Source organism: Hermetia illucens, chromosome 5, assembly GCF_905115235.1.
Source record: "Hermetia illucens chromosome 5, iHerIll2.2.curated.20191125, whole genome shotgun sequence".
Lineage (NCBI taxonomy): Eukaryota > Metazoa > Arthropoda > Insecta > Diptera > Stratiomyidae > Hermetia > Hermetia illucens.
Genome location: NC_051853.1, coordinates 35,803,606 through 35,829,064, shown reverse-complemented (window position 1 = coordinate 35,829,064; position 25,459 = coordinate 35,803,606). Strand labels below are relative to the sequence as shown.

At 43.6% G+C, this 25,459-nt stretch overlaps 1 protein-coding gene and 1 non-coding gene across 7 annotated transcripts in view; one reads left to right on the top strand and one right to left on the bottom strand.

Moving 5' to 3' along the window:
• Positions 1-25,459, top strand: part of LOC119656894 — a 269,184-nt gene that overhangs the window by 129,724 nt on the left and 114,001 nt on the right. For all 6 annotated transcript variants that reach the window (XM_038063568.1, XM_038063571.1, XM_038063569.1 and 3 more), the window contains exon 3: positions 3,854-4,412. In XM_038063568.1, the coding sequence (XP_037919496.1) occupies positions 3,854-4,412 (559 nt within the window). The remainder of the gene's footprint in view (positions 1-3,853; positions 4,413-25,459) is intronic.
• Positions 11,948-12,019, bottom strand: Trnac-gca. Its single transcript has one exon. It is a non-coding gene; the product is annotated as a tRNA-Cys (tRNA).

The window sequence follows — 25,459 nt, the reverse complement described above, 5'->3', positions numbered from 1 at the left end:
TCTAAAAATCTTTTGTAGAACACATCGTCATAGAATCATGCCTTACCAATATTGCGGAAATTGAAAACCTCCATGCCCGCTTAAAAGATGGATATGGAAATAATCAATCTCATTATGCTGTCAATTCACCTTAGACTTGAATTGCCAATGAGCCCTGCAGTCCATCTACCCCTTGACTGGTTTTACCAAGAGAGTTGCTACCTATTTTGTATTCTTCACGAGCAATCACTTCCCTTGAGTTATCGCCCTTGCACTTGTACATAGCTCTATGTTCCTTGGCAAGGAAGGCAACAAAACACTATCACACATGGATCAGCGGCAGTGAGATTGACACACGCTACCTGCAAAGCGTTACTGGTCTGCACTTGCGCAAGATGCTTACAATGCACCCAAGGACCAAGGACCCTAGGATTGATTCCTATGCTACCCCCGACGTGACCTCTATCCTTCTCTGGCCCTCTAGTATATCAAAAAGCATTTGATAGATCGCTATCAAATATATCCTCAACATCCATAAAAGTCCGACACATGGAATGAATTTTGAAAAGTGCCTAGTATGTGTTCCAGTCTAACGAAGACATGAAGTATTATCCGTCAAGATCGACGGCTGTGTGCCTCAGCGTGATGAACCCCATCCACGACTTGCATAGTAGCATAGTAGATAAGTCACCGGCTTTTTGAACACTTTCGCGGCAGAGCAAATCACACAAAATGGTTCGGATGCAGACGGCAGCCCAGAGTTGGCTTTCACTTTACTGATCAGCGCAAGCCTCACCGCCCTCCAACAAGAAGAGAAAATGCTCCTTTTCAGGCAAGCTTTGAATTCGCCGAATAGTAGGTCTGACCGATGTTGGAACACCAGTTTGTATACCTATGCCGGAATACCATGGGGGCCTGGCGCTTTCTCGTTTTTCATAGCAGCGCTGCTTCTTTCAATTCTTTTATAGGGAAAAAGCGACATTCTCACGTCTTCCAGACCGCGAATTTTTGGTGGAACAATTTATAACAGAGTTTTTTCGGTTCACTTCGTCGGGTAAGTCTTTCTAGTGGGAAGTGTTGCTTCTATTTACCATTCTGTGGGGTATCCTCTTGGCTGATCAGTACACTGTATTTATGCTACATGTCTCCTGCCGTTTAAACCCTGTGTTTAGAAATTCTGCTACATCGGGACGCCGTCCGGAAAATGGACACCTCGCAGATTGTCATTACCAGCTTCAAAACTGAACTTACGGCAGTGTCAGTTCCATTGCTACCACCCCCTGAAGTATCCTCCTGCGTGGCTCTGCCTGTGATAAGAACTCCGTCGAATCTCACGATGTTCACCTTCTCGACATTCCATGCACAGTAAGAACACCAGGCTTGTGCACACTGAGAGGTTGTGTCACCGATTGGAACGCGATGTATTGATGATCGCTTGCCGAAATCTATTCTGTTTTTCTCCTGTTTTCGCCGCCATTTCGCGAATCCTGCTCTTCCTGGGTAGGACGTGCCCCATTCAAGTGTCCTGGCATTCAAGTCACCCTAAACCTGGATTCACCACTTGAAGACAGTGTCCACCACTCCAAGTCAGTGTCCTCCAGAGGTTCAAGCCTGCGCTGAATAGTATCATAGTATCATTCGATGTTAGATGTATACTAGAAAATATTACCTCTAAACAGTGAATCTAGACAAATCCGCCCCCTTAGCTTTGGGGGAGAACCATGAGGCAGATGTCATCGCGAACCCACCTGGATCGTCCTTTCGGAACTATTCGCTAGAGCACTAGATCCAATTTTACCTCCGCAGCGAACTGCAGTAGCAACTAGTGATTGGTTGAATTCTTGCCCACAGGATACGGATCATATTAGCCGCATCCTAGCTCTTTTCAACTCCAATTGGAGACCCAGTTTAACTCACCAAGCTCAAGACTTCAATAGGTCAAAAACCACATCGGGCGGTACCGTTGTAGAAGAAAACCACAGAGTTGGAAGGCTTGTCTTTCTTTAAGATATAACCTCTCCATTCAGTTCCTTATTCATATAAGGGACGCTAGAAGGGTTCTATGTTATAATGTCACTAAGATGAACGACTTGCTTCACTTGATTTTGCCGCATGCTATGTCTTTCATGGCAAGTGGACTGGAAGTTTGTACGATTGTGGAAGTAATTGATGTCAGAGCGGAGAAAGGGCTGTAAAGACGTGGAAACCGTATACGTAAGGGCCTAGCTATGAAGGCCAAAGTTGGGTATAATCGCCAGATTGCATTAAAGCCCTTGTTATCATTCGAAATAGTAAGCGTCAATGCAAATTTACAAGACTAAATTCCGACTCTTCAAATTGTTTCCAGAAACTCAATCATTGATCAGTAAAACTGTTTCATAAACACAAAAATACCAATTTAAACCAAATTATGCCAAAAGAGTATTGAGTGCATCTGCCTTTATTGAAAGCATACCATTTTCTTTAATCCGTTTGTGGCCTCTTAAACTATTGCAATTTATTCGAACCAAAATGAGACTCTCTTCATCGATTTCGAGGAAGGTTTCGATAGCGTGAACAGGGAGTGTATCTGGAGTGCTCTACGTAGAAGGGGCATTTCGGAGAAACTAATAGCTATTATCAGAGCTACATATGATGGCGCTTAATTTGACATGCTGCATCGAGGTAAAATCTCAGCGGATTTTGAAGTCCAAAGCGGAGTTCACCAGGGTTGCATTCTGTTACCGATATTATTTCGTCTCTTTATCGATGACGTTCTTCATGCTGCCCTGTTTAGAGGACGTGGAGAAATTCAATGGACGATGACATCTGGTTGCTCTCTCATTGGGTCATGGATCTTAGCCAAATGGCTCTGGATTTGAAAAGAACAACAAGTAGAGTTGGACTGAAGATAAACTGTAACAAAACCAATGTTCTCAGTCTGACGGGCATTAATTGGCAGAGCATCGAAAATGTTGATCAATTTGTATATTTAGGAAGCGTGGTTTCTGCCGATGGCGGCACCCAACTAAATGTTGCCCGACGCATTAAATGCCTAGATTCGAAGACAGATAGGTCACACATAAAAGAGGGGCGACAGTTGCAATACGGGCTATGTCATGCAGTGGAATCCACTCTCCCAAGATGTCCAACGAGTGGATCGTCCCAAGGGCAGAATAGTAGGCAAGGAGTGCAACCGTCTCGGGAAGTCTTGAGGGTTGCTAAGGCGCATTGCAAGTAACCGCAAGCGATGGCGCGTCAGTGTGGTTGACGGACTATATCCCACCAATGAGTGAGAGCAACCATATATAAGTTGAGACTAATTACTGAATTTTCGAACATGCTTTTCAGGAGTGCAGATTTACAGTCAAATTAACTCTCTCAATCAGTTAGTGTAACAATCAAGAACTGCCCTATATGGAATATCTGTTTCAAAAGTAGGTCTGACTATGTAATAATGATCCGCCATGTTTCAATGTCTTCATGAAGAGTTCTGGGCGAGAGTTCCTGATTTACGTGTTCAAATTTGATTGAATTGAATTTGAATGCATCCCAATCTGTCTCCGATGCTTTCCTTCAAGAATTTTCACCAGCGCCAAAACGATATTTCCCAAGAATACTTTCTCCGTGCCTTCATATGATAATAACAAACAAGGAATTCAGCAAAGTTTGAAGGTGGTTCTTCTTATATAACTTTCTAGCAAATTCTGAACAAGAGGCATCTTTAAGGAAACTGAAAACTTTCTTCCTTCAGACAAGCGAATTCTATTTATTTCACTTTACACAGCTTTAACGTGATTTTTCTCTCACTTTCTCAGTTTAGAAGATAGCAAAAATCCTTTTAAGAACTTTCCATTTCTACATTTCTCAATTTCTCTCTTTTTATCCTTTTCAGTTCGTTTGTTCGTGGCAAAATCCTTGAATTTGGAAAATTTTTTTCTGGAAACACTGAGTGGCGACCAGAAACGAGGGACATTCATACGACATCTGATGAGCAACAAGCTACCGCTTTCATGGTTCAAATCGTCCTTTGTCACTGGCACTGTTTGGGCAGCCGAGAATTTCCAGAAACGTATTGTATGGGATAGTGATGTTGGCGGCAAGGATTTGGCAAATGATGGTATCCATCATATCGACGGAAGCGGCAGAGCTCAAGACAATCTCAATGGGATGAGAAGTGATGATGATGATTCTGATGAGGATGATGACAGTGGCGATAATGGCGATGAAGGCGACGGCAATATTGTACAGCCAATCGGTCAATGGGTGGCTGGAAAAAACAATTTTTTAGGAGGACGGCCTCCCATGCTTCGTAATAGTAAAAGTGGAAAGAAGCAGCTTTGTCCAGAAAATACATGGAACCAAAGGGACGTAAGGGACAACAGGATGGAGTGGATTGCCTTCTGGATGCTAAATGAGTATTGTGATAGTGCAAATGATACTGTGGAATTTAGGTAAGTAATATTCTGTCATTTACAACTGTTATTTCGAAATAATAGGAATTGCTTTCATTTTTGTTGATTTACTTTTGAATCGCAATAACTTAACAAAGGATCATTGTTCTCACTTTTGATTAAAAACAAACGAAAGAAAAAGCCATAATTCCAACTACCTATTTACAGGATTAATTGACACTGATCAAGCATAGTGCTAGATAAAAGAACATATAAGGCTAAAATATCTATAGATAGCACGAATATCCATACAAACCCTGATATCGCTGTCTTAAAAAAATATTAATTAATTTGTGAGGAGGTGCTGTCGCCTGGTGTTTGAAACCCCAGACGGTAGCATCTCTGCGTGCACCTAACGCCAGTCAATGGCTCACGGTAGCACCAAACTCATGGTCAAAGATTTTTGCAATATGCAGGAACTAATTTCAGTGCGACATCTCAGAATAAGCACATGATAACAGTCGTGGCCTTAGCAATGAAGAATAAAGTGAATATTGCACAAGTGGACGCTGCAGCACCTTACTTTCAAAGAAATTTGCGAGAAGCTATTAAATGTTATTTAGTTGATGCATCGGAACCGTATACCGCTCTGGGGCGCCGGGAAAAATCGTGCCTCCTTTAGAAGTCCTTTTAGGGTCTCCTTAAAGTGGATAATAACTGATACAACAGAATTTATCCACTACTTAAATCTAATTGACCCTTGTTCATCACGGAAAAAAATCACTATCCTCATATATGTTCCTAAACTACTACATATTTTCGCGAAGGCACTGTGGCATCCATCATGGGAGACCGCAGCTTTCGAGTCATTCTAAACACTGCTTGGGAATTGGATTCATCATAAAAGGAAGAACGCTGATCTGTCAGTATCAAACATCTACTACAAAAGTCTCCCCTAGCAAGGGAATATACATCCCACATCACCTAAAATCAACGCCAACACAAAACTTGCAGTGCTTTAAATAAGGGAATCAAAAGATTAAAAATAAAACCTACACTGCTAGCCATTTTGTCCCATTTTTGACAGTTCAACAATTCCAGCGAACGGGCAAGCTGAACTGGAGTGAAACCAATTCTCGATTGTCTGAAGGGGAACAATCAACTACGCTTATGAACCAATGAACCAGTTTCTCCCTAACTTGAATATCTCCCCTACTCGGCATTCACACTTCCTTCCAATGTCGCTTGCCTCCTGGAAGAAAGGGTTCATTCTGTCAAAGGACATTGTCTTGGATCTGCCACCGACGTCCAAACTGAATCCGTGCGCCCCACCCTCAAGGATCTTTTAGGAACCCTCGTATCGTAGCTTCAAATGGTATAAGTCCACACCAGAACGGCTCTCCATGGGTGGGGACCGCTAGCAAGCGCAACAATCCAATGTCTCCAATCCCGTCTTTCTTGTCGAGGACCAGGTTGACGGGTAATCGTCAATTCTTCTCGTGCACCAGATCAGCAGGGCTGGCAGCAAACTCTTTGCGGACGGCTGTAGCATTCCATCGAATTGTGGATGATATGCGGTTGTTCGCTGGCGTCTGAATCCAAGGAGCTTTCCGAGCTCTGAGAAAAGAATGGATTCGAATTACATTCACTGGTCTGTAATGATTACGGCGAGAATACCAAAGCGCGGAATCCACTGTGGATAGAGGGCCTCAGCACATGAGTGTGCTGTGATGTCCTTCAGAGGTGGTGCCTCAGACCACCACGCAAATCGATCAATGATCGTAAGACAATACTTGTAGACAAGCGAATCTCGCAAAGGGTCTACAATGTTGAGACGTATGGTGTGGAAGCGCTTAGTTGACATAGGGGATACACCTAATTCCTAGCATGCCTAGTGACCTTACACCTTTGGCATGCGATGCACTCTCAGGCTCCATAAATAACGTCATTGTTCATGCACAGCCGGAAATATTTGCTGGAGACTAGCCGGTTCATTGTCCGAATGCCAAGGTGCGCCAGATCGTGCACGGAATAAAATTCTTCCTGGTAGAAAGCGGCCGGGATATATATGGCGTAGGGCCCTTTTCGGAGATCTCGCAGTAGATAGAACAAGGTGGGCCAAAGATATGGAACTCCTCAAACTTGTGTTTGGAGTCCAATTGCAGGCTATGAAAATGTGCATCGTTCTTCTGGCCCACAGCGAACGCCGAAAAAGCGACTGTGGCTGGGATGTCGATCTCATAAATCCGAGACAAGGCATCAACGTTTAAGTTGTCTTTATCGGGTGCAGGTTGAATGTCCGATGAAAGTTAAGTGTCGAAATTGTCAAGGGGACTCTTTGTCGGGTTTCTGCCTTAAGGCGAAAGCTAGAGTCTTACGGTCCGTGAACAGAGTGAATGGCCTGCCTTCAAGGGAGAAATGGAAGTACTTGATGATCAGATACGCGGCTAGTAATTCCCGATCATAGGCGCTGTAATTCCGTTGAGCGGGATTCAACACTTTTGAGAAGAAAACGAAATATTGCCAACTACTGCAATGTCTGTGCATCTTGTTGAGGAAATGCGAAACGTATAGTACCTACTAGCAGTTGCTTGGTGGTTTCAAACGCTTGGACGGTTTCTGTAGACTCCACAACTTCCCGCGAATCTTTGGTCTTAGGATTAGTCAGTAAGGCAATAAGTAATTCCTGGTGGTGAGCAGTTTTGGGCAGGAAACGAACCTTCTAAGGTCTTTGACCATCTTTGGCAGCGGAAAGCTCGCGATCACTTGCACCTTGTCTGGGTCGAGTTGTAAGCTGTCAGAGTTAATGGAATGGCTAAGAAATTTTATCTATTGCTGAAGAAATCTGTACTTTTTAACGTTAAGAATTAGGCTATTATCAAGAAGACTTTGAAAAATGCACTCGAGATACAGTGGAAGATGTGTCCACAACGTTATCCAAGTAGACGAAAAAAAGTCCAAGTTTCACAGGACAAAGTGAATGAATCTCTAGAAGTTTTGAGCTGGATTGCACAGGCCAGTCAACCAAAGAGTCCAAAGGTGTGCAACTTGGAAAATCTTTGGAAAATCTTCTGGAGCTACAGGGGCGAGATCCAAGGTCGAAAAAACAAGACAGTTTGTCAAATAGTGAATAAAGTCTGGATGAGTAGAATGTGGTATCGGTCTGCAGTAGTCTGAGCATTCAGCCGTTTATAATCTCCACAAGGTCGGGTTGGGGCTGGCCACTGACCTCACGGCTATGACTTCTGGCTATTAAACCTCTAGTGATTCTGCAATGTGCCCACGTTCCTTGAAAATGGTATCGAAAGCCCCCAGAATGCTCGCCTCTTCGCTTGCGTTTCCACGATCCGGTTGTAATCCAAATGCGGGAACATTTTCTTACTGTGCAAACTGTGCAAACGATACAAATAGCACTGGGTCATCATAAAAAATGTCTTTACCTCTGTCGTAGATTAATTTGTTTGTCAAGCCCCAAAAGAATATTCCAATACCTGACCGATTGAGAAAATGTGGGGGCAGATTATGATCACAAAGAGTTGATAGTTCTGTTCATCAATACAAGCAGCGATGAGCACGATGCGGTGGAAGTCCGGTATCCTAACAAGTGGAAGAACTGCAGTGTATCGTATGCCGTTACAAAAAGAATTTTATAGTTACCTTGGTCAAGGGAATAGAGTTTCTGGAAGCAGCCATAATTTCGCCACTGTATACCGCTTCATGAAAGAGCTTGTAGGTAATTGTTAGACTTTCATTGGACCCGTGAGGGGCGTTAATAGTAGATTTCTTATCCATGATAAACTGAAGAGGTGCAAAGATCACTCCCTCGGTTTTTTGGCTTTTGTTGACAATAAGGGATAGGGGAAGGGAGATGGACTGACCAGTTTTAAGCAAATAGAAGTTTGGAAAACCATCGGAAATGGGGCCGACTTTGGCATCAAGTTTGCCAATTAGGTGTTGGGCAAGAAGGGTTGTAAGAAGGGAATGGTAGGCGGTGCGGGGCGGGAGTTGCGAACGTGGGACCAGAAAAGTTTGATGTTTCTGCACTTTAGCGGGTCTTCTACACTGGTCAGATATTCGTTTCTGGACTTATGTATTAAGGGTTTGACCGAGGAACGCAGAGTTTTTAAAAAACTAAGTCCACATAAGTTCTAGAAAATAAGAACGTCTTCTTCATCATCATCAACGGCGCAACAGCCGATACCCGGTCTAGCCCTGCTTAATAAGGAGCTCCAGACATCCCGATTTTGCACCGACGTCCAGCAATTCGATATCCCTAAAACCTGTCTGGCGTCCTGACCTACACCATCACTCCATCTCAGGCAGGGTTTGCCTCATCTTCTTTTTCATCCTCACGGTCTCCTCATCCATACTGCTTAGGTGACATGCCCACCGTAACCTGTTGCCCGGGATTTTATTCATAACCAAATGATCGTGGTATTGCCCCTAGATTTCGTCGTTATGTAGGCTATGGAATCGTTCATCCTCATGTAGGGGCCAAAAATTCTCCGGAGGGTTCTTCAATTTTTTTGCTAAGAATCCAGGTCTCCGAGGAATATATAAGGACTGCCAAGATCATAGTCCTGTATAGTAGTATGGTAAGACGTTTCGAGCGAAACAAATTTTGTAAACTGAAATAGGCTCTGTTGCCAGCCAACTCTTGCGAACTCTTGGCCGCGTTCGAGAGAAAAATCCTCCAAAGAATTTTTGACCCCTTACATGAGGATGGACGATTCCGTAGCCTACACAATGACGAAATCTACAAGCGATACCATGACCGTCCAGTTGTGGATAAAATCCGGCTTAATAGGTTACCCTGAAAGTCTATAAGGGCAATATTTACGGTAGAAAAAGAAGACGAGGCAGATCCTGCCTGAGATGGAGCCATGGCGTAGGTTAAGACGCCAGACAGCTTTTAGGGATATCGAATTGGTGTACTTCGGCGCAAAACCGGGATGTCTGGAGTTCCTTATTAAGGCAGGCCTAGACCGGATACCGGTTGTTGCGGCGTTGATGATGATGATGGCAGCGAACAACCGTGTGGGGATTTCATTGTCATAGCTGTTATCGGTTGTGATTTTCCACCCTAGATACGAGAAATTTTCAACGGTCTCAAAGTTTTAGTCTCCCATCTTTTCTGTTTTCGTTTGATCAATCTGATTCGATGTTATTCGTTCTTTGGATTTTGGCGCTGACGTACTGTATTTCGTCTTGCCTTCATTAATGTGCAGTCCTGGCTATATCGTCATAGACGGCATTAAAGTCAATGAAAAGATGGCGCAACTGATGATCATATTCCAACAGTTTTTCCATCACATGTCGCAGGGAGAAAATCTGATCTGTCGCTGAGTTGCCTGGAGTGAAGCCTCCTTGGTATGGGTCAATGATGTTCTGGGCGTATGGGGCTATCTGGCCTAGTAAGATAATGGAGAATATCTTATAGATGGTACTCAGCAAGGTGATACCTCTATAATTGCTGCACTGCGTGATATCTCCCTTTTTATGTATGGGACAGATAATGCCCCGTTGGTAGTCGTCAGGCATTGATACGCTGTCCCACACCTTGAGCATCAGTTGATGAACTGCTTGGTGTAATTGGTCGCCTCCATATTTAACCAATTCGGCTGTAATTCCATTGACTTCTGGCGAGTTATGGTTTTTAGGCCGGGAGATTGCACAGACTGTTTCTTCTATACTTGGTGGTGACAGTATTTGTCCGTCGTCTTCAGTTGGCGGGACCTCCAAATAGCCGATATTTTGGTTGTTGAGCAGTTCATCAAAGTACTCAACCCATCACTCCAATATGTCCATTCTGTCGGAAATCAAATTTTCCTATTTGTCGCGGTAGGATGAGTATCGAGGTGTATGAGGCTTCATCTTGCTGACTTGTTGGTAAAACTTGCGCGCCTGGTGCGGTTACTCCCTGTACTTTTCGAGTTCACAGACCTGTTGGTTGTTCCAGGCTTCCGTTTTCCGCCTGTGAAGTCGCTTTTCCGTTCGACGGAGTTCGTGATAGGTATGCAGCTTTCTTCCATTCCATTGCTAGCTTACATTCATCGTCGAACCAGCCGTTCCGAATTTCTTGGGGCTGCGGCCAAGTATGTTTGTGACCGTATCAATGATAACGTTCTTTAGTTGGTTGTGAAGATCATTTTTTGGTGCTCCATCTCCAAGACATCTGTTAGCTGTGGTTATTGTAGCATCCATTTCCTCCTTATAGGTATTACGAAGGGCTTTGCTGTGAATGTCTTTAGTATTCACTCTCACCTGATTGTCAGAGGAGGTTGTAGGTGGTGTTATTATTGGAGCGGTTAGCACCATGTCAACGAGAAGTGATCCGAGTCTATATTGGCCCATATATGTTCTGACATTCATCAAGGCTGAGAGGTGACGAGGTTCGATAAACACGGGGTGAATTTAGTTGAAAGTGGTCCCGTCTGGAGAGGCCCACGTATTTGTGTGGACTATTTTGCGTGCAAACCAGATACTTCTAACAACTATTTCGTGCAATACTGCTAACTGAATAATCCGCAGTCCGTTGGCATTGTTTTCCCTATGTAAGCTATGGGAGCCGACGTGTTGCCTGAATACGGGTTCCGTCCCTACTTGACTGTTGAAATCTTCAAGTGTGATTTTTGTGGACTCAGTGGTGAACCAGACAAGGTAAGAGGGTAAGCACTTAGGAGAGGAGGGGATGTAACAAGGAAGAAGATAAGATAAGATAAAATGGTATAGAAGGTGTTGAGTGCTTTGTTACACGTTAATAGAGAGGGGAGAGGAACCCAGTTGACTGCCGCCAGGGTTGGGTTCAGACCTTCGAAGTTCGCCTTACGAAAGTTGACTGTAGTAGACTTGCGCGCGATAGGAGAGTGGAGTCTGGATATATGAGCATCGGACTCGAGAGCAGGATGATGTGCGTCAGGGGCAACATAAGGAGGGGCATGGCGGGATTGGGAAAGGCAATGCACAGGAAGATTAGAGAGGACAAGATCACTAGTTTCTAGAAAAGTCAAACTGGAGGGCGACACAAGTGTACATGAAAGTTGATAGTGTGGAGCTTAATATAGGCAATACTGGAAAATTTGATCCAAATCTCATTATTCTCAAAAATATTATAGTATTAATATTTCTCTGAGCAATCTAAAATGTCATGTAATGATCGCGTACATATAATATATAGTGTTAAAGTGAACGCATCTCAGATACTAAAAGTTAACTCGCAATTGTGTTTCAACTTACTAGTATGCAAAAAATTGATGAGTCTCAATTTATTTATATAAGAAGATCTCGTGTGTTCAAAGATCTCGTATCTATTGTATCTGAGAAATTTGTATATTACTGGCAACCGCGAAACATTTAATTTTATTTTAGCTTTTATCTCCAATCTCAGCTCTCTATTCATTCCCATTCATGTAACCTACATTGCTATCTATTTTCATTATTTTATAATTGCTTATCATTCAACGTTGAAAACAAACAACAAATCTGGGAACCATTAACTATCATCGCAAAAATTAATTAGCAATAGATAGACAGACAGATAAATCGACGTACCAAAAGAATATTGTTTAATAGCAAAAAGAAGTGCTGAAACACACAGGGGACACCCGGGTTTGAACCGGGGACCTCTCGATCTGCAGTCGAATGCTCTACCACTGAGCTATATCCCCATGAATGAAGTACTTTTCTCTGAGTTATAAAACGGAGGAAGTGTGGGTGGATTTGGTGGCAACTATAAAGATCGCTCGAGTCTAACACTGGCTTCCAGATACTTACTTACTAATGAGACACAAGATTGCTTGAAATTTTCTGTAAAAGGTTTTTTATTACTCGGGGACCATATAAGGAGAGACAGCTTTTCCCTAGATGACTTCATCTTCTTCATAAATTGATGATTTATCAGAAAATGAATTATTTATTGTTATTCTTTTGTAATTTGTTGTTAGATGGTTTATTGTTCCGTGAAGCGCGATTACCTTGATTAGAAGGTGTTGCATTGAGGTATATGTTAATTAGTGTCATTATGTCAAGTGCAGTCTGGCCACTTCAGTCGGTAGAATTAAGAAGAATGTCGCAGTAGGAACTATTGACTCTAATGTAAAATATGGCACTCTAAGTTGAGATAAGGTTCTTCATTGTTGCATACATAGTGGGTCGACGAATTCGAAACTGGATAGCCAAGAAAAACCAATTAACGATAGTAACAACTTTTCCTGTTCTGATAAGACCATAACTCACTTATCATGTGTTGAGCTTCATTTAAAAGTGTTTTGAGAGTAAATTTCGTCAAATTGGTATATGCATATCATTTAATGTAACTTCAACATCCGCCCCTCAAATATTATACTCTAGAGACATGAAATTCACATTTTCGTTAAATGTCGCATTCACTTACACGTTATTTGCATAAAATTCTCATTACCATGAATGCTGCTCGAAGCCTGATTGAGTGGTGGTTGATTGCTGGCATCATGGATCCATTACCCAACTTCATAAAAGGGAGAATTCGCATCAGGTGGTGTATCGTCAAAGCGATAAATAATTTCGTCAACATCATCGTCTGTAATCAATCAATTTGGTTTTAGTGCCCCATTTATTTTAAATGGAAATTCCCTCATCATCCCCTTGTGCAAGGGTGTCAAGTGGATTGGTCTGTTTTGTTTTCAATTCGCTCCGTATTACGAAATATGCCCAAAATTTGAGATACTTCCCATCATTATTTTAAATGTGTAGTCATATCCGTTTTCAGAATCATGCTTATCTGTTTTGGGTCTTCTCAGCCTTGTAGAAGGAAATCAGAGAATTTTAAAAGCAATTCAGTTTTTACTAATGCTGAGGAAGCATTGGAAAGAGAAATCTACTTCATAAATCTGAATTTAGGGGATGTAAGAATGGAAATGATGGTTCATTTCAGTCTATTGAGCTTTGCTAATTATTCACAATAATTGCTTCTACCTAACTACCTCCACCAATATTATTTTATCTTTCTACAGTTTTGCCTGAATAGAACGTTTTCGTGGCAATCTTCTTCGAGGGAAACTCGTAGCCTTAAAAAACGATTATTACTATTGTACCGGATAATGATTTTTAGGGTTAGTATCATGATCAGATGATGGTCTCCGTTGAGGCCGATGTCAGCATCCTTTCTGCTACGACATCCAAAAGACAGTTTCTGAATTCATATTGAACCGTCATGTGGTTGATCTGATTCTTTTCATTTCGTGTTCAACAATTAAACAATATTGATTCACTATAGTAACAATCATGCCATCAAGCGAAATTTCATGCCTCCTAGAAGAACTATTGTGCCCCTTGGTATTTCAGCCTAGCATCATTTTCATTATGGGTTGAGGTAAAAATTTTCCAAATGCGCTAATGCGCCAGGATGAAGCTATGTGTTGGATTTTCACCCATAAAAGCCACTCGCACCTCTCCGCCCATATCCCCGCGGGGACGTCGTGAAGTATTACTTCGCGGGGAAGACTCTCGTTTACACCAGCATGACTAAGTTACGAGTCCGTGGCGTTTTCTGTATCGCTTCTGTTCTGTTTGTCGCGCTTCAATTTGCTTCTGATTTCAGTATATCCTCCACGAGGTCCGATAACTACGTTGAGAGCGTCGCTCAACCTCCCTTTTTCAATCGTGAATCTCAGACAATGGAACCGGATCCTCGGGTGCAGGGGCGCTTTCGGGACAGTCTGGGTACTCATCCAATCCGAAGCGATGCAAGTATTTCCTGTATCCGCACTGTCCCGTGAGGAGCTCTTTAAGTGGTAATTCAATTCTCCGTGCTTTCGCTCGACACATCTGTTAATATACAGGATCAGTGTATGGGTTCAACGGCCTTTTCAGAATTATTCCATCGTTTCTGTCATCTCCTGTACAGCTCCTTCATAGTGGCTTTTCTGAAGTCCGCAGTCACTTCGGCCGGATTCGCCCTCCATCTCCAGTGAACATAGTGTGCCTCATTTGCTAGAAGATCCAAGGGAATCATCCCCGCGATGACACACACTGCCTTGCTGGGTACTGTCCTATATGCACTGCAAACCCTTAGCCCGATTAGCCGGTATGCCGAATTTACCCATCTCTGGTTCACCGTGTTGCCCAGTGTATAGCAGGATGGATTTCACCACCCCTGCAATAAGCAGTCGACAACTAGATTTTGGCCCTCCAATATTAGGGATAATCTTTCCTAGAGATTAGCTTGTCTTTGCTGCCTTTTCGTGTACGTAGTTCAGACGCCCTTCGAAGCTCAATTTGGCATCGATCATTACCTTCACGTATCTAACGATTTTGATACGACCTCGCGATTACCAACTCGGATAATCACAGTATTGGTAATAAGCACCGCCTAAGGATTAGTTTTACCATTTGGCGCCATGCTTTGGTGGCATGGATGGTTTCACTTTCATATAATTCCGCCTCCTAAGAGTGTTTCGCAACTACTACCCTTGCCAGGTTGTCTGCAAAACCAATCAACGTTGCCTCCTTTGACACAGGGAGGCCGAGTAGTCCGTCATACATTATATTCCATAGCAGGGGTCCCAATTCAGATCCTTGGAGTACACCTGCTCTCACAACATATTCCTACAACTCGCTGTCCCTCTCGTACCAAAGGACAATCTCCAAGAGGTAACTCTCGATTATCCGAGCTAAGAAACAAGGGACCCCCAGTTTAGCCCGGGTACCCTTAACCCCAGCTGATCAAAAGGCATTCCTGACATCCAGCGTCACTACGCAGCAATTACCACTTACCAATGCCTCCCCAGCCAGGCCCATGACCGTTACTATTGCATCGACTAAGGATCGCGGTCTGCTAAACCCATACAGCCGCTCCGATAGACCACCCGCTAGCTCGACGAAAGGAAGCAGCCTTTCCTATTTTACCCTCTTCAGCAGTGTCTAAGAGGCAGATAGGGCGATGTGAAGAGAGTACGCCAAGTGGTTTTTCGGGCTTCGATAGCAACCTCGACCCTTTCCACTGAATGGGAGGCACTCATTCCACCATGCACGATTCAAATGTGCTTATGAATTATGCGGACTTGACTTTAGCAATCTACTTCGGAGACACAGACATATCTGGCTCACTTTTTCCAGAACCATCAGGTCGATACCTTCTTCTTAAGCCACCGGGAATATTGCTCCCTTGAAAGCTCCTGGATTTTTCTACTTCTGTTGCTCACACGGCTCTCCCATCCCCTGTTTCTGATGTCGGGAAAGATGGCCTGGTGTGTAGTGTTTACTCACCCACCATACAATCCCATGCATGCATCCAACGTGGCTAATATGATGTCAAACTCCACAAAGATTTCAAGCAGGATTTGCAGCACCGTAATTTCCATAAAGTTCAGAGATTACCACCTAAGGTTCCGAGATTACCACCTAATGTTCAGAGATTACCACTTTGTTCATAGTCGACTCAACAAAGGTTTGAGGGGCTAAGGTTCTAGGATTCAGCTCCCTCCTATATGCCGGACACCTGCCACTATCTGCAACGTCGTCCACTCCCTTTTTTCCTTTGCACAACATGGATCCTGGATGTCAGTGCAGTCTTTGATAAGAGATTCATCTTCTCGACACTTCCTGCATCTGCTCAACATATGGCGCTCACTGCTGCAAAGTGACCGAAGTCGAGGCATCCGAAGCATCTCTTGAGGAATACTTCCTCCCTAAGTCGGCACACGACGCAATCTATTCTTACCTTGCCCGCGGTAACCAGTTTAACACCTCATTCAACCGGAAAGCTAATAATAACAGTCTGGTACCTGCGTACCCCTTCTTCATCCTCTTTATCGCGCATTCTCCTATTCTGCTAGGGTTGAATTGTTCTCTTAGCGCAACACTGATAACCAAACGTAATATTACCTCGTCTAAGTATTTGCAATCGATTCAAATCTGTTGCTTCCGAGCTTTCACTTCCGCTTGCTCACCTAGCACCTCTTCCACCTCGCACCGCAAACTATCCGCAGTATTCTCGCTAGATTTATTTAGCTTCAGCATCAGATCCTCCTTTTGCAAATCACGGTGCCTACCAGATATGTCGATTCCTCAATCGAAGAACTACCTGGAACTTTCCCTGGCTTAGCTTTCATCTGCGAAGAGGCTTTTTGTTCCTGGCCACTTGCTGGGCACCTAGGGTCTCTACCTCATTTGGCCGCGTTCTCACCTACCTTATGTTGAGGAGATCTTACCTGTGTCTGCCACGTGATTTGCCACATGACCCAGCGATGCACATCATCGAGGAGAGTCATTCTGTGACAAGACCAAATCTGGAGCTGGTGCGACAAGTGAATAAGCCACACACCTTGGACGCATGGGAGAGCTTGGAAGTATTGTGAAAGGATGCGTCAAAATTGATGAACACAGATATAGGGAATTGTCCATCAAGATCTTTTGGCCCGCTTTCGGAATGTACACTACAATTACCCGCCTCCATGGCCTTGGCATTCATATATCCCAATATTCTACTGTTCCTTACTGCCCTTATGAGGTAGCCTAAATTATTTCTAGGCCCGTTTGAACTGTGCTGAACAAATGTTATCCATGTGATTTCAGTATTTTAAAAACTCCACTGCCTATCTAACTCCAGCTTCCAAATATACATTTTTATTGTTCGCCAATTTTCCATTTTCCTTCCTCTGTCTGGCAATGGGGTATCAGACAAAATGCTATTACCCCATGGGAAAGGAATCCAAAACAACGGTGCCTAGGCAGCCAGGAGATTTTCAGTCAGAAACTCTGAAAGACATATACATATACTTTAAATGATTTAAGAGTGATGCAAGCTCCCTACTTGCATACTCTTTCCTTACAGACCCGCTTTCGCTCCTCAATAGACAACTTCCTTTTCAATTCTGTCAATCTCCATAATCTCCACAAATCCATCGGGAAACACCATCTTAAAAGGTGGTTATCCACTTCATTTTTTTGCTGGATACTCTACACAGCCATCAGAGTGAAATTATGTGGTGTTTCCAACGATTAATTAATTGAAGTAATAAAAACTTGTTGTTTCTTTTTCGTTGGTGTGGGTATTTATTCTTGCAAATACCGATATTTCGGGAACCACTTGTTCCCTTCATCAGTGCAAACAAGTTCTTCCAACTTATTGTTCGCAAGTTCTTGCAACTTGATTGCACTGATGAAGGGAACAAGTGGTTCCCGAAATATCGGTATTTGCAAGAATAAATACCCACACCAACGAAAAAGAAACAACAAGTTTTTATTACTTCAATTACAGAGCCATGTTTGAAAATCCTCATTTTGTGCGGATTCTTTTAGGGACTATGATCCCCAGTCATTCCGTCACCGCTTAACACATGGTTGACCCTCCATTCCTGACATATCTGCGATGACGAAAACCTCCATGATTTCCTGTTTTGCTGATGTTAGGTCCTATTTTCACTCCTGCCCAGAACAAACTAGCAAGGCTTGCATAACACCCAGAAGTGGATACGAAATTTTTCAACTATCGAGTCTGAATCCGTAGTGCTCTGTTAATACTTGTGTCACCTCAAATTATGACTACGCAATAAAGGACTTGGTAAACGAGAAGCTTGGCTCCTGGTCAGCCACATATTAACCGCTTGGGGAGCAATAGGTGGCCTCCCGGAGAGCTACCCTGCAGCCCACTGCTGGACCCCCATTTCGTGTTTATTATTGCTATCTCAAATCAATTCTACAGAATACCCTATTAGAAAACCCGCCCCTTCGCATCGATCAACAATCAATTAACAGCTATAAACCAAGTTTTTTCTTTGACCTTGCTACATATGTTCGTTCAAAGTTTTCCTTCCAGCTGAAAGTTTTTCTCCGCAAATCTGTTTGTATTATTCCTTGGGAGAAAATGCTATAAACACAATTCGAATTCTATTATCATGCACGGTGCAGGGTAAACAAATAAGGAAATGGAAAGCATTTATGCATGATTTACGAGCTCATACATATATACATATGTACAATACATTCTGTGCTTTTCTTGGCCCATGATGTTGATAAGAATGTAAACGTAAATCTCTACAGTAAGGAAAAGATTTCGAGGGTGGAAAGAACGTGTCTCTGATACACCTGCTCCTTGAAATGCAAATATTTAAAGTGAATTTGTTTTACCAACGAGCAGTCGTACAACAGTTTCTATGCATGTACACCCAGCGAAAGAATTATATGTGCAAAAATATATTTGGTATGATTTCTTTTTATAATAATTGTTGTTATTCATTGAGTACGCAGATAACTTCGTGTATGTGTGTAGTTTCTTAACACAATCGGTTTTTTTCATTTTCGCTCTGTTGCGGTACCGTTATTTAACAAAAACCTGCGGCGGCGTCTGTCTGTTGAAGGAAATATTTATATGTGCATTTCAATAGCGATAGTGTTTTGAAGCGCGCAGTGTGAAAGTAATTACGTTTTGTGAGTATTTTAATCAGTAAGGAAATTCAAGAAGAAGGTAAATTTATATTTATAGATTAAAATAGTTATTTTTCGAACAGAAAAATTTTTTTTAAAGCACTATGCCACGTGGAACCACTCTGACGGAAAATGAGCGTGGGATCGTAATTGGTCTTCATGAATCTGGTATGAAAATTGGGGAAATTGCTGCAAGAGTTAATCGCCATCGGAATACGATTAGAAACTTTCTGGACGACTCTGAAAATTATGCCAAAATCAAGCGAAGTGGAAGAAAACCCATGGTTTGTGATAGGACCAAACGGGAAATCGGTCGCCTAGCTGTGTCCAAAAACATGAGTGCTGGACAAATTAAAGCAGAACTGGATCTGCAAGTGACTAGGCGTCGTATTCAACAAATTTTACATGAAAGCAGTAACGTTCGATATGAAAACCGCAGTGCCAAACCCAGACTCTTCCCTCACCATAAGAAGGCACGTCTCCAGTTCGCTGAAAAATATAAATTTTGGCACGAAGAGTGGCGAAATGTCATCTTCAGCGATGAGAAAAAGTTTAATCTGGATGGACCAGATGGTTCCCAAAAGTATTGGCGAGATTCCAGACAACCACGACAGACGCGCTACTCTCGCAATTTCAGCGGCGGATCTCTGATGGTATGGGCAGGTTTCGGGTACCATGGAAAGACACCAATTTGCTTTATTTCGCATAAAGTCAACGCGCAGATGTACGTGGAACTCCTTAACGATGTATTGTTAGACTTTGCTGAAGATATTTATGGTGAGTCCTGGACTTTTCAGCAGGACAACGCTTCAATACATTCTGCTAAGTTTACAAAGCAATTCTTTGCTTCCAAAAATGTGCCTTTATTGGAGTGGCCTGATGTCAGTCCAGACTTAAATCCAGTGGAGAATCTGTGGAGTATTCTTTCTCAGCAAGTCTATAAAAATGGCCGCCAATTTGACACCCTCAAGGACCTCAAAGAAGCTATCAAGGAAGAATGGGCCAAAATCGACGATTCTACGCTCCATTCCTTAATTAATTCTATGCCATTTAGATTAAGTCAAGTGGTTTATAATAATGGAGACCATACTAAATACTAAAATATTAATTCTTGTTTTTATAGCTTATCTTTCTTATTTTTTTTATAATCTAATTTACTTTTGCACATATAAATATTTCCTTCGGAGCTTAATTTTTTCACTTTATATTGACTAAAAGAGCCAACAGAATAAAAAGGGCAATCAATTTTTTGTATTCTTATATTAAACCTGTTTCAATAAAAATATAAACAAAATCAAATAAAACCACTTTTGTTATCAATTTCAAAATAATTGTTTGCACATATAATTATTTCGCTGGGTGTAGTACCTGAACCTTTTACAATGTTATTGTGCAGTCTTATTTTATGCATCATTTCCTGCAACCAGATAGTACGGCTACGGTAAATATGTATGTATGTAGAGCGTTTATATGTGTCTAACCCAAATATTAAAAAAATAACAGCCATTATCAACAGATATTATGAAAGTATCTGCTTCCACTCAAAATCGGTACTTTTTATACAACCATTCAACCACAGATACAAATTATTATCCAGATTCGATCTGAAATGTTAATAAATCTTATCAGAAAGTATGGTCTTATCATTCCCATTTTTACTTTTCATGAAATCAATGAGTTGCTATACAATTTAGAAAACTTGAAAGGGAGAAAATTATTTGCAGATAAATTCACTGTTTATGATATACCGAATGTCTAACAATTGTCTGTCCATTTGTCTATCACACGCACTTTTCTTAGAAACGATTGCACTGATTGACACCAAATTTGGTGGGAAGATGAACTGTGAACACCCAAGCATATCGTGAGTTACATCATCCTATGTGGAATTTGAGGGGGTGTCCATACATCCAAAAAGCGGGTGTAAATTTCTGTTTTCAACAGTTATATCAAATAAAAGGTCTCGATTTGTACTTTTCAATGCTGTACTCAGTCTGACATTTAATGCAAAAGGGGGAAGGGCGGAGGCTGGAAAGTAGTCATTTTTTCCAGGGATTCATTCTCTGAACCTACCCAACCGAAAAATCTGAAAAAAATCACCCTTCATGCCAAGATCTATTCAAATAAAGTGGATAATTTTTAGTAATTGACTATAATACTCCCTTAAGCTCATCTTAGGTAGGTATGTAGGTATCAGTGGCCGCTCCGAGGAGCCCAATTAGCACTATGGTGCGCCGTTTTGATGCCACAAACTCCTAACACCGTGACTGTTGTTATGGAAACAGGGAAGCAGATTCCAGCCGGCTCGGATCTTCAGAGCCAGCCCGTAGCATTCACGAAGGAAAGCAGCTCTCCGACCCTGCAGCTAGAAATCTCGCTGAGGTCCCCAAAGAATGGTTTACCCAGTGTTCGCAGCCTGACTCGAGCCAGAGCTGGGCAATCGCAGAGAAAGTGCATGAGGGTTTCCATTCCTTCTCCGCAGCTTCGGCAATACGAGTTGTAGAGTAAGCCGAGCCTAGCGGCATGGTCTCCTATGGGCCAGTGCCCCGTGCAGACCACTGTAATCTTGAATGCATTTGCACGCGTCTGGCACAGGAGCTCTCGTGAAGGGGCTATGTTATAAGCGGGCGAAATTCTCCTTGACTTGGCACAGCTTGTAAGCCTTCGCCATCTCAGGCCCGCGACTGCTAGGTAGTGCGAGTAGACTCGGCCCCCGACAGTCGCCAGCGGAATACCGACTGTATTCACCGAGGGACTGCCAAGAGCAGAGCCTTGCCTGGCCAATCCGTCAGCCCGCTCATTCCCCTCTATGTTCCTATGCCCGGGAACCCAGAGGAGAGTGATCTTGAGCGTGCCGCCCAGATGGTTGAGCGCGTCTCTGCACTGCCCCACCACCCGGGAAGATGTCGTCGTTGAGTACAAGGCCTTGATGGCCGCTTGGCTGTCGGTCAGAATGGCTATGTTACGCTTGGGGCTCGAATCACGCTCCAGCCATCGACAGACTTCCAATATCGCCAGTACTTCCGCCTGGAATACACTGGCGAAACCTGGGACACCATACGACTTGTCACTACCGTGTCATAGTCCTGTAACACGCCGCCGGTCTTCCACTTTGCCCTGGTTGGAAGGTCCACAGCAAAGTTTCTCATGAAGTTCAGCTTGCGTGTGACATAGTCTGTGGGGGATTCCCAAATTTCTCGAGGTATTTCATCTAGGATGTTGCTGTGGCCGTAGGACTTCGCTGCCCAGCATCCGGACTCACGTAGTCTGACGGCACTGCACGCTGCAACATATTTGATGTGGAGGTCTAGGGGGAGGAGATGCAGGAGTACATTGAGAGCATCTGCCGGGCAGGACTGCAGAGCCCCAGTAGCACCTGCACACGCGGTTCTTTGAATCCTATTAAGCTTCGTTCTATTGTATTTCTTCTTTAAAGCCTGCCACCATACAATAGAGCCGTACGTCAGGATCGGACGCACCACAGCGGTGCACATCCAGAGAACTATCCTCGGCCGAAGACCGCATTTCTTTGCAAAGGTTCTCTTACAAGCATAGAAGGCTATACAGGCCTTCTTAACCCTCAGTTCTATGTTCAACCTCCAATTTAGCTTAGGATCCAGGATTACACCCAGATACTTTACATTAGAGGAAAGAACCAATCTTTGTTCATTCAGCCGTGGTAGATGGAATTCAGGTATCCTTGTCTTGGTGTTGAATAGCATCAGTTGCGTTTTGGTTGGGTTTATGCTGAGTCCGCATCTTGCGGCCCGCAGGCACACCTTTCGCAACGCTCGTTCCATGATGTCGTTTTTAATGGACAGAAAAATCCCTGATACTAATATCACCAAGTCGTCGGCATATGGACCACCTTCACCCCGCTGCTGTCCAATATACGTAAAATTTTGTCCAGTACTATTAACCAGAGCACCGGTGAGATGGCACCACCCTGGGGCGTGCCTCTGTTCACAGCTCTGGTCAAGTGGTTGCCTCCCAGATCGGACTGGATTACCCTGGTACTCAGCATGGATATAATCCAATGCGTGAGATACCCCTCCAATCCAATACCGGTCAAGGCTTCCTTGATGGCGTTGGTACTGACGTTGTTGAAAGCTCCTTCTATATCCAAGAAGGCAGCAAGGATATACTGCTTGTACTGCAGCGACCACTCAACCGTGCCAATCACCTCGTGGAGAGCGGTTTCTGTGCATTTTCCTTTGAGGTAGGCATGTTGGGACTTAGAGAAAGGCGTTCTCTCCATAATCGTCATTAAGTGAATGTCCAGGATGCGTTCTAGGGTCTTCAGCATGAAAGAGGTCAGGCTGATTGGCCGAAAGTCCTTCGCGGACTCATGACCGCGCCTGCCAGCTTTCGGTATGAACACCACCAGTGCGCGCCTCCAGTGCTGCGGTACGTATCCTAAAGTGATGCAGCTCCTGTAAATCTCCACAAGCCACGGCACAATCCTTTCCTGCTGCTTCTGCAGCATGACTGGCATTATGCCATCTGGGCCTTGAGATTTGTGTGCGGAGAAGCTGTTTATAGCCCAGCTAATCCTATCCCCGGTAATTACCGATTTGATAGTCTCACACAGCTGGGGTTGCCGCAAACCTTCCAAGCGAGGTTCTGCCTCACAGTCCTCCTCGCTGGAGGGAAAGTGCATTTGCACCAGCAGCTCCAAGGTTTCGCTAGAAGATTCCGTCCAGGAGCCTTCCGACTTTTTAAGGAAGGATGGACTCCTTGCACAGAATCTTATTGAGCCTCGCGGATTCACTAGTGCTTCCAATGTTCTGACAATAGTCTAGCCAAGACGGCCTCTTGGCGGTCCTGATGGCCGACTTGTACTTCTTTAGGCAGTCCTTGTATGGCTGCCAGCATTTTTGCCTGTAGCAGATGTTGAAGATTTCTCTGGTCAGCTTCCTGAGACTAGAGAGATCTTTGTTCCACCACGGTGGCAGGGTCTTTTTGCTGTATTTAGCAGGGCACGAGACTTTGAAGGCAGTATCAAATGCCTTCTCCAGAGCCCCGACCTTTGACTCCAGTTCGTCTGTCGTGCCAATCCTACCAATTTGCACACCGGAGAGTTTGTTCTTAATTACCTGACCAAACTTTCTCCAGTCGATCCTCCATTCATCTTAGAATCATGAAATTGTTTGGTAGCATAGGCTGGAATTAAAAACAGCGTCCAGTTTCCGCATTCCCGACTTGTTTTTTTCATTGTTAGGTGGTAGAAAGGCTCGAAACCTATTGCTGGCTCCTGTCATGCTGTTATGTACGACTATTACTCACCTTCTGCATCCCATCTCCCTGCGGGACTGCTCTAGAACAATGTGTCATGGGGCTAGAGACCCCAGATTCTTAACTGCGGCTCGTTATGGTTTTTCCCCTTTCTCCTTTTCCTCGAAATTCTTCCTGCCTCAGCTGCTCAACTAGCTTCCAAGTCTCTATTGACTCCATCATGAACTTGTAGTTCAAATTATAGCAACTTACAAATTGAGTTACATTCTTTATTTATTTATTTTAAATATTTGATTAATTAAAATAATTCTCGTTGTGAAAAATTGTTTTTCGATGTCATGGCCAACGCGCTTCCGGCACGTAAATTGCTCCCTCCGCCACAATACTCCACCCCCAGCCCAAACCAAAGGGGGGTTTCAGCGAGGAACTAGACGCAAGGCTCCTTCAACTCAGCTGTCGCAATTCGAAATGGATGCGTCGCGCGCCTCTCTAATTAAGATATGCGTCAGCCACGGCTTCTACGTGGCTGGCGGGTGGTGGCGACTTCAGCTTTACATCCTTGAGCAGACACAACTTACCGGTAGCGTTGAGTCCCGACCTGATGTGGAGAACAGGGTCACTGGGGAGTCTCAGGTTCTTCTCGTATACCAGCTCTGGGGACTTGCAGCAAATTCTTCTCGGTTAGTTTTCCGGTGGCCAAGTAGAACCAGAGGCAGAACCTGCAAACAATTCTGGTTATCTTGAGCTATTATAGCGGCCTTCAGCGTCCTGTGCCACCTTTCGAGCATCCCACTGGAATGCGGATGGTACGCGATCGTCCAGTATCGTTTAAAAACCGAGGAGTTTGCCCATCTCTCAGAAAAGGGAGGATTCAAACTGCATTCCTTGGTGGGTGATTATAATTGCCGGTACACCAAAGCGTAGAGTTTATTTTCGCCAAAGGATCTTTGCACAAGATTGAGCGAGGCTGACATCATTATAATTTCAACGGGGACACGGTCAAACGGATCTCCTTGGCTCGACTAAAAATCTTCGCCAAGCAATAAATCGCGACTGGCAGCCGATTTGAGGGAGCCGTGCGCGTAGTTCCTCGCTGAAACTCCCCTTGGTTTCAGCTAGAGTAGTATTGTGGCGGAGGGAGCAACTTTCGGAGACAACCTCAACCGCCGAACGTACCATCTTTACCAACTTGGAATAAGAACGAAATTTATGGGTAAGCGATTCATCTTCAGTGTCGCTTGTCGTTTTTGGTATTTTGCCTGTTCAGTTCCTTTAGTTTTCTTTTTTCTTCCTCTAGCTTTGTGGAGGTGAAGTCCAAGGTTGTTTGGGAGTTGAAGTTGGTTGGAGATTTTGTAGAAATACGATTGCTTATCCTCAAGTTCTCCCGGGAGATTTTAGGTATAGACGAAAAGAAACCATTTTCCAACGTCGACAATGGTGGCCCTACTTAATTTCCGGTGATTGCTGCG